At 37.4% G+C, this 10,381-nt stretch overlaps 1 protein-coding gene across 5 annotated transcripts in view; it reads right to left on the bottom strand.

Moving 5' to 3' along the window:
- Nucleotides 1-965: 965 nt before the first annotated feature.
- The window catches only part of LOC104608266 (protein PSK SIMULATOR 1-like), a 28,995-nt gene continuing 19,579 nt past the window's right edge, over nucleotides 966-10,381 (bottom strand). For all 5 annotated transcript variants that reach the window (XM_088896358.1, XM_010274192.3, XM_010274194.2 and 2 more), the window contains 5 exons: nucleotides 9,962-10,062; nucleotides 2,303-2,419; nucleotides 2,093-2,169; nucleotides 1,918-1,962; nucleotides 966-1,777 (listed from right to left, as the gene is read on the bottom strand). In XM_088896358.1, coding sequence (XP_088752484.1) covers nucleotides 1,261-1,777; nucleotides 1,918-1,962; nucleotides 2,093-2,169; nucleotides 2,303-2,419; nucleotides 9,962-10,062 — 857 coding nt within the window. In that variant the 3' untranslated portion in view covers nucleotides 966-1,260. The remainder of the gene's footprint in view (nucleotides 1,778-1,917; nucleotides 1,963-2,092; nucleotides 2,170-2,302; nucleotides 2,420-9,961; nucleotides 10,063-10,381) is intronic.

Genomic DNA, 10,381 nt, shown 5'->3' with positions numbered 1-10,381 from the left:
AATTTCTGATCTGGTCCTATTATCTGATCTGAAGATCCAAAATGGGGCTATCTGAATCTGAGATTATAGGATTGGACTTTGGGTCCGATCCATTTGCACCCCTAGCACCCTTCCACAAAACCTCTCTCTCTCTCTCTCCTTCTTCTTCCACCATCATAATTGAGTTTTTCCCTAATCACCATCACCTCTTTCTTATTTTTTCTTTCTTTCCTCCCTCTCTCCTTGCCTCCTCTCTTCCTCACACCTCTGCTATAGTGAATGTGGAAATATGTTCAACTATGGGAAAAATGTCTGTTTATTTTTTTGTTTTCGTATTTATCCAATATGGCTATTTGACCTGTTCATGGGGTACACTCAAACTTGCCTTTTGCCAAAATTTGAATGGGTCTGGCATGAAGTCCGAGACTAAACAATGTAAAGTTGAGCCCAAAGCCCGGCTCGTTAACAGGTCTAATAGCTATATTAAGTTAAGGCTATAATTATCATTTTTGCAAATACAAATACTTGTGAAATAAGCAGCTCTCGAAATACTAACACCACAAATAAATACTTAAAATAAGTATAAGTGGTTTAAGAAAAGACCTCCCAAACACTAATAAGTATTTATTTGTTATGTAGTACTTGTTTGCTAAATCACTTGTTAGTCAAACATTGCCTAAGATCAATGATTTATTTGGGCTAAGTACTATCTATTTATTTTGAGGGGAAGTCCCAATTCTAGTTTAAATAAGACGGTTAACTTCAGCGATTGATCATATTATACCACATATCAATATATCATTTGCTGAAAACGAAAATGGAAACTGTGAACTGTGCAAGTGTGCAACATAATTATTGTCAATATTAGACAAGCTGATCCTTGTTCTCTGCTGCAAGTCATATGGGCTTCTTTCGTGATGTACATTTTAATGCTCAAGACAAGTGATTCAGTGACAAATAGGAAAAAGGAAGATGGGTTTACAGTATAAAGAACAAACAAAATGGACTTGAATTATTAGGAAGATCACATATTCTGTACATAAAGTCTCTGATGATTGAGCCAACCATTTGCAACTCATTCCATTTTGGGACGATAATAGCAATCAACACCCCTTCTACAACACAACTCACCCATGATTCAACTCTTATCATCACATACAAAGTGATTGATTTTAATAAACCATGATTTCCTAATTATCTTACACTCCATACCTATGGCATTGAAGGACTCAGACATTACTCAGCAGGTAGACCCTGCTGATCCACGTGTATCAGCGGCTATTATAAACTTTTAAGTGTGTCAACTCTATCAATGACATCCAAGGCTTTAATTCTGTCTATGTCGAAATCAATAACAGGAACAGCAACAGACGGCCTCCTGACAGGGACGAATTCCGTTTTATTTCCACTTGTTGGTGAGTGGCTGTTGCTCTTGGTCAGCTTATTGTGCCTCAGCCTGGTTTTTACCCTGTCAAATTCCTGACTTTTGCTTATCCCGGGGGTCAGTTTCCTTTTATTGACATCCCGCAGCATCTCCTGGTCTTCAACAGTTAGCATGGATGATGGGGAACTGGGCTTGTGCATGGATAGAACTGTCTTCTGTGTAGGTGAACGAATTGGGGATTTAATGGGAGACCTAAGGCCACCATTGATGCCAGACCTTGATTGGCTGATGAGATGGTTAAGCCACACTACTAATTCAAGTATGTAGGCATCCGTCTTCTCTTTATCTGCATGATGGAGTGTCTCTATCCTTAACAAGTCAGACTGACCAGTAGGCTTCCTGTTCACCTCAGACCTGAAAACATGCACGCAATAACCCCTTGCATTGGTATATTTGATTGATCTGCAGAATCCTGTTCTCAGAGGTTCATCTCAGAGCTGAAGAATGAAATATTAACGAACGCAGACACACACACACACACAGACTTGACTCACCCTGTATTTGCCCATTCACCAACCCATCCAAAACCATGATGGGCTCTGTTGCAGCAACGACAATAATGTAGAATGATTAGAAATTTAAAATCAAATAAAATTATGGTAACTAAATGAGAACATCACATAAAAGAAGCTAACAAAAGAGAGCTGTTTCCAATAATTGGAAATTTACTTGGTTGTATTAGTAGCAATCGGAACAAGCCACTGTAAAGTTTTCTCCATCTCAGCTTTTATTTGTGGAACAGTCAGCTGCAAATGGGGTAAGAAAGAGAGTGATAAGTAATGAATACGGTCTCAGATATACTAAATGGAAGGTCATTTAACAACCCAAATAACTTATTTGTTGCCACAATAGTAGATCAAATCCCCAACAAACCAATACCTCTTCTTTGAGCTGAAATGACAATAACTTGGATCGCAAAGCTGACTTTATACTAGGTGGCAGTCCCTGGTATAATGAATCCCTCGTATTTGGAGGCACAGAACTTGATCGGGATACCTAATCACAATACCATATTGAAATTCTTCTCAGAAAGAACCTACCACTTAATTTTACACAAAGCACATAAAGCATATACTTCATTCCATAAAGTCCACAGAAACCTTGGGATCATACTAAATCATAACATCAAAAGAGAGTATTTTTACTTTTAATCAAAAACTAAAGATTACCGATACAACTACAAAGGTTACCATCAACAAAGTAATATCAATTAGCTAATAACGGGTCAACTATCAAAGTGGAAAAACTTTTGGATCCTAAAGGTGCATGATCATGAACGATGAAGCAGGTATTTGTAAATGGGGAAACTTTTGGATCAATTAAAATCACTGGAGGCTTGCTTAATTGGTCGTTTTGTTGATGTGGATGAGGTTGCAAAGTGGGTTTGTTCCGAATGACAAAGAAATGGAGAAGTCCGGGTAAAAAAACTTAATGCTCGTTTTTTTTTACCTTCTTGCTAAGTAGCAAAGAGGAGGCAGATGAGGCTTTGGAGGGAATCAAATAGAGTAAGATTGCCAGATCATGGATTGGGCAGATGGAATCCTCTTGTTGGAGCAATAAGAGATGTTGGAGTGATAGTTGGAAGTCTCGTTTGGGTAAATATTTTTGAGATTCCTATCCATGCATGGTGCATGCAATCGTTCCACGCTGTAGGAGATGTGTATTGAAGATTCAGGAAAATAGACTCTAGTACTCAAGCTTGAAAAAAGTCGCAGCAAGAATCTTGGTTGAAGGTGAGTATGATTCCATTGTCTCTGGCATTGAACTTTGCTGGAGAATGGCTTGATTTAAGAATAGTGGTGGAAGGAAACATTCCACTAAAATGGCTGGTTCATGAGTAGTTGTTGATGATTGTTGTTGGTTGAAGGATAGAGAAATGTCACTTGATGGTGAGTCAAAAAGGAAAAAGATGAGAGGTTGAAGAGAGTATTTCTGGAAAGAAAAAAATAACTTGGGCAATCAGGTGGGAGCCTTAGTTGAGAGACACAAGGTGTGATTTTAAGTCAGGTAAGTTGAAGGGTCATGAACCAGAGAGTATAAAAATGAGGGTTCAACCTGGTTTAGGTTGGAATTGCAAGTGGGTGAGTGGGTCAGGTCAATTGATCTGTTCTAAGCCAATACTTGACCCATTCAAAGTCATTGGAGGTGAGATTTTAGGCTATGTTTGGTTTGAAGGAAAAGGTAGGGAAACCCTTTGTAAAGATTTCCCCACCTTTCCTTTCCTTTCCTTACTTTTTCCTTCAAACCAAACATAACCTTAAGAGAAAGGGTAGATCTGAAATGGTAGAGATTTCTGTAAGTGAGGCTGCAACTGAGAAGGGAGAGAACCTGCTAGCTCATCTTAAGGAGGTGATGAAATTAGAGTAAGAGTTGACACAAGTTTGTTCACTGGAGAAGAGATGAAATAACACTAGAGACTGAGGATGAGGAAATCCTAGGAGTCCAATTTGTTGCAGATAAGCAGGCGAAAGCAAGTGAAAACAAAGATCACAATAAACTTGAAACAGGAGAGAGATCAAAGTGGGGTTAACAGAGGAGACGTTAAAGGAAAAAACTGAAAGGTGGAGTTGAAGGTTTGAAAACGGGATTATTGAAAGAACATTAGGAGAGGTATGTCAATATGATTTTCAAAATTCAAGGGGGTTGTCGAGGAGAGTTCTGTTTTGGTTTTGGAAAATCTGGAATCAGAGAAGAGAGTGAAGCGGAGACTTTGTACTGATCAAGTTTATCAGCTGAAGCACAATCTAGTGGAGGATTGGATCTGGGTTGTATTAAGGGATAATTGTTTAGAATCGATTCCAGATCAAGCTAGTAAGGACAAGAAGGTCTATTGCTCCATTGATCTTTAGGAATTTGTCTATCCAGAAGAGGTACAGCTTGCAAAAGAGGTAAAGATATTTCTTTTTGATAATTAACAGAAAGTTTTATTAAGAATAAGAGTATGAGAATAAGATACAAGAGGAAGGAGGGGTAAAATCTCTTAACCCTCCCTAAGAGTAAACTTCAAATTACAACATTGCCCAAAAAAGATAAACTCTTCCCACCCCTTGTTTGGCCAGTGAGTCTGTCAAAGAATTGGCACTCCTTAGTCCACTGAAACTTGATTTCCATGTTTTGAGATAACTGTTTAACTTTCTTTTTCTCATTTAAGTATTTCCACAAACTGAACACTTCCTCCTGCAGCCAACTAATAGCCAGCCTAAAATCACCTTCCACCATCAGCTTTCTGATATTCAGCTGCTGGACTCTTTTTACCCTTTTCAAGACTGCCAAAATTTCAGCTCTTAGAGAATCCCCCCATTCAATAGGACCAGAATACATGGCAATAATTCAACCTTCTTCATCCCTGAACACTCCTATACTTGAAGGGCCTGCATTTCCTTCGCTGCTACCATCAAAGTTCAATTTAGTGAACCCCATAGCTGGAGGAGACCAAACTGGATTAGGGGCAGTTATCAATGGAGCTGACCATGCCACTTCTTTCCAATTCCTGACAATATCTCCTGTTGAGTAGTCTTCAAATAGCTTCATAGTCTTAACCTAATGAGCCACCCCAATAGAAATTGATTCAATGATGACATCCTTATTTCTTTCTTTTTCATGGAAGGTTCTTTGATTCCTTTCCTCCCAACTTGTGTCCAACAGATAGCTGCTCTTACGCATTTCCACATGATTTTACCTCTCCTCTTTAACCCCCTAACTGAAGTAGAGTTAACAAGCTCTGCACATTTGGAGGGGAGGTCCACCTGCAACCAAAAAGAGAGAAAAACCAACACCAGATCTCTGAAACAAAAGGGGAGGAAATCAATAAGTGATAGCAGTTCTCACCATTGTCCTTACATAGGATGCACCAGTGTGGGGATAAACACCAATAACGCCTTTTCCTTTGAAGTAAATCACGTGTTACACTTTTCTAGGAAAGCTTCCCAACAAAAATCACCTATTCTGGGAGGGATTGGTCTACCCCAAACTTCCAAGACTGAAAAGGGGTGTCCAAAAACAGGTGGGCATTGAGCTAACTCTTTGAAAATGGAAGAGCAAGAGAAAACACCCGAGGGAGACCCAAAACCTGCTATCCCCCCTAGAGGGATCAATAACCACCTCGTTGAGGATTTTAAGCAAATCAGAAATAATGCTCAACTCAGAAAACCTAAGTTCCAACCAAAAGCAAAATTAGAAAGGGTTAGAAAAGTAGATACTGGCTCACTTTTAAACCTCTAGAAGGAATACAAAGACGGGTGCTGCCACATTCAGGAGGTTTGTATTAATTTTCAAGAGGGGAAAAGCAGGAGGTATTGTAGTGGAACCAAAAAAAAAAATCAAAGTGGATGATCCATTTAGAGGGAGAAGAGAAGGAAGCGATATATATGAAGGGGGCTAGTTTAAGTGGTGGATCTCAAGAAGTACCAGAAGGGAAGGGAGTTACAAGAGGGGGTTTGAAATCGGGATGTCCTAAAGCGGAGGAGGTTTTAAGTGAAAAGGGAGGAGTGCATCAGAGAGGGAGGGAATCCGTAAAGGGGATCAAAAGGTGGAGGGGGATGGAAGTTAATAATTTTATGGATGTAGAAGAAAGGGTTAGTCTTTGTGACAATTCACTTAGACAAGGGAGTTGGTTATCTGAGTAAGTTGTTAGTTATGAAGTAGGGAAGGGTTGAGTAGAGGAAGAAGATAGCAAGTGTATGTGCTCCAAAGTCTACAGAAGATGAAGTACAGAACTGAGTCTTTGCAAGAAGCTGTTGAGATGGAAGATGAATTAGTTGAGAGTGATGATTCAGATGAGGAAGAGATTACTATTGACAAGATGCATGAAAATGGAAGGTCAAGTGTTGTGGAGACAGGTAAATACTGAAGTGTAGGTGAGCAAATCTCTAGTTTGTTTTTCCTTGGAGGGAAGGAATTTGCAATCAAAACTTTTTTAAGTAGTAGAAAAAAAAAAAGTTTGGTAAACCTCCATTGGTTAGGGAGAAAGTTACTTTGAATTTGGATTCTGCTGATTCAAAATTAACAAATGATGTTGATATGGATAGACTGAATCCATTTGACTCTGAGGGAAGTTGATTTAGAGGGTGGAGTGGAAGTTGCAGATCCTGACTTTTAGGAATGCAGTGTTAGAATTAGAGAGGATCAATACTAGCTACAATATTTAGAAGGATTTCGAGAAGACTACTAGTGCAGTAAGATATTTTAGAAATTGGAAATTATATAGAAATGTTCAAGTTTCAAAAGTGTTTGGGGTTGGTCCTGTCAAGAAGGTGAAGAAAGTAAAGAAAACCAACAGGAAAAGCAAAGTAGATCATCTTCAACCTGTCAACGGTGCAAAGTAGTTAAGGGAGGATTGTCTTTGGGAGGTGATCTGTTGAAATTTTTTTTTGTTTTTTCATTGTTTGTTTTGTTCCGTTTGTTGGGGTTTGATGTTTGACTGTTTGTTGCCTCTTGTTTTTAGGATTATGGTTGTTGAGGATTGGTGTTGGGTTGTTTCTTGGGTTGGGGGTTTCTTTTTCATCTTTCTGGGACTTCTGGTCATCTTTCTTGTATCTTCTTTTTTCTCCATTTAATAATTTTATTTTAACTAGTCCAATTACCTAGAAGCATATGAATATGTTTCTGTCAAAGAGAATACTTTCTCCCAGCAAAAGAGGCTTCTCAATGTCAAGCAAGAAACTTCAAAGCTATGTTGCATGGACACTTCCAAATGTTACAACAACCAACTGATGGTGGTTCAATTGGTGAGTTCACTGGATAGAACCCCCCCCCCCCCCCCTAAAGGTTCTCACAAATATTTTGGTCCATACCTAACAGTCAAAGTTGCTGTCCTCCTTTGAAAAACAAAGATTACCACTCCCTATCTCAATTCTCAACCCATCCAGCCTTGTTATATTTTCAAAAGCAATTGTAAATTAAATGTTCTATACTCTTTTATTGCATATCTGCATTCTGCATTCTGCATTGATTCATATATAATATTGTGTATCAATTCCTTAAGTTTAGGATATATTATTTTCTGGACAACTAGTGAGCACCTAGGCACCAACTAGCCACCAACCCCAAGTTGTCTTTTGAGGCAACACAACTAATTGTTTCCTCACTGCATTCAAATCACTGATCAATGTGTGGGTTAAAGAATACTATGTGTTCGCTAACCAATATTGAAGCTGAACTTGATTATATTTTGTGCAATTGGTAAAACATCATTTTTTATGTTTAGACATATAGACTTGACAGAAATTATCAAAAGAAAAAAACATATAGACTTGACTGATCTCTTTAAAACAAATAATCTTACAATTTATTATCAAATCCATGACTTGATTCTGTTCAACCTTCTATATGAGTTAATACTTAATAATTTTCAGAACAGCAATGCTGTTTTGTGTCAGACACTCACGCTCCAAGGGTATTGGGAGGGGTGGACTTGATACAGACCTAAAATAAAGTGACATTCTTTTAATGTGTTAACAATGTCTTTATTGATTAGGAAATAGGCTGGCCTTTCACCACCTAACCGTTATTTCTTTACATTACATTGCTTCTTCCAAATATCCTTCATTTTCTACCCCCAATACATTTGAACTCTGTTTGCCCTTGCTTGGCAAGTGAGTTACCCATGCAATTTTCGGATCTATGAAGCCACGTGCTTGAAATAACCCTTTCCCTATTATTTGTTTGTTTTCTCTCATAATGTGTCTATGCTGCAATGTTCCATGGCTTTTGTCTTGTATCCAGCCAGTTATTACTTTTGAATCTCCTTCTACAACTATCATTTTTATATTCATTCTTCCCATCCTTAGTTCAGATAAAACAGCCTACAACTCAGCTGTTGTAGAGTACTCCATTCCAATAGGTCCTGAAAACAGTGCTACTACAGCCCAAAACCATCTCTGCAGACACAATCAATACCTGAGATACCTGGGTTCCTCATGCTACATCCATTAAAGTTTAGCCAAATCATATCCAAATATGGTGGAATCCACTCTCTTCATGTGATAGTCCTTGTGCAAGTGGAGTGAGCCACAACCTTCCATCCTAGGAGAATGTCACCCTTCAAGAATGACACAAATATATCCAAAGTTTTGATCCAGTAGATCACTCTTACAGAGATCATTTCTATGATTGCTTCCTTAGATAGCTTCTTCTATTCAAATATCCTTGCATTTCTTTCTTCCTAGATAGTCGAAAGAATAGAAGCTCTTCTATATCTCCACATGATCATTCCCCTTTTCTTGGTTGGGTTGAAAAATCAGTACTCACATCACAAGGTGGGGATTACCTGCTACCAAAAGGAGCTAGAAATCAGTCCTAATGCCAAGTAATTGGACAGGAGATTAGCAAATAGATTGCATTTTCCATACTTGCATCACACTGAAAGCATATGTGATTAGAGAGACCAATTAGAATTTTTTCTTTGTAGTAACTCACAAGTATTGATCTTCAAATAGAATATCTCCCAACAAAAAGCCCTAATTTTTAGTGAAACCAGATAGATCTAATAGGGAAAAATGGTAATGGGAGCATTTTGGTATGCCAAAAAAATCCAGAAAGAAGCACAAGAAAACAAACCTGAAGGAGTCAGCATACAAACTCTAGAGTTAGACATGGAAACATGGAGGCATTGAAGAAGACCCCACCCAAAAGACGCAGAAGAGAATCAACTTGCTTAGATCCTTCAAACCTCTTCTTAAAATCTAGATTCCAAGTGAGGTTGCATTTGATAACACTTTTCAGATGTCTAACCTCTGAAAAACTTGCTTATCAGAGGTAAGGGCCACTCACGTCTACTTCTATTGTCTAATAAGAGAAAAGATGTCTGAAATGGTAAGACCTAGTCTCGTGTCTTACCATAATCAGACACATTTCAAAGGTGATGAAGTGACATTAATGCCCTCATTGCCATCATCTATTTAATAATAAATAATATTATTATTGTTTTGTTTCAATAAATAATAAAAATTATTTAACAATAATAGTCAAAATAATATTTATTGTTTAATAATAATATATTAATATTACTATTAAATATTTATTATTAATTAAATAATAAATAATATTATTTTTAATTTAAATAAATTTAATTATTATTATTATTTGTCTTCTTCAATAAAATAAAATCCAGTGAACTATATTCACATCACTATTTGATCAGTCACATCATTTTTCAGAAAAATGACTAAGTTCATTAGAAAATATTGTTCACTCATATAACCCAAGGGCATACATGTAATTTATCAATAGATCAGCTCATAAATATAGACATAAAAAGAATGCACAAGCAGGGACAGGACCTAAACAAGCAATCATGCCAAATGGGTTCATTCTGTAAGGGCATGCAGCACTTTCAAGATTTGGAGAGATTGGAGGATAATTGTATTCTCAAGGGAGAAAATAAAGAAAAAGGAGGGAACTTGGCCTCACTTGTTATTGAAGAACTCTATCCATATAAATTTACAACTGTATTATTACCCAAGATAGCAGAACCAATATGAAATATGAAAACAAGATGCATAATGCAACATCAGACATGAAAAGGGATCATGAACATACAAGAGTATCAATTTGAGTTATAATGTTTGCATAATGCAATGCAAGACCAGCAGACCCCAATCGCTGGTTATTATTGGATCCCTTTACTGGTTTATCACCATCTGCAAGTAGACCAAGAATATTAGCTTAAAATCAGCAAGTAAAGTAAACTCATGATAAACCATGCAGTGGGGACAACCATGGAAATGAATGATGATAATGTAATACACAAAGTGAATGCTATAAATATAAAACTCTGAAAATTAACATTAAACCATGGCAATGGATGGGAAAGCTAACAATATGGGACCAATTTGACATACAAAAATACATACATGATCAGATGTATGTACATATGCACATGCACAAATCATAGTTATCACAACATATAGGCAATTCTAGGTGCTACCGGAGTGCCAAATTGCCTAGCACACACCTAAG

The sequence above is a fragment of the Nelumbo nucifera genome, chromosome 1, assembly GCF_055504915.1.
Source record: "Nelumbo nucifera cultivar China Antique chromosome 1, China Antique-T2T, whole genome shotgun sequence".
In the NCBI taxonomy this organism is placed as follows: domain Eukaryota; kingdom Viridiplantae; phylum Streptophyta; class Magnoliopsida; order Proteales; family Nelumbonaceae; genus Nelumbo; species Nelumbo nucifera.
Note: the sequence above shows the minus strand (reverse complement) of the source record. Positions and strands in the feature narration are given on the sequence as shown.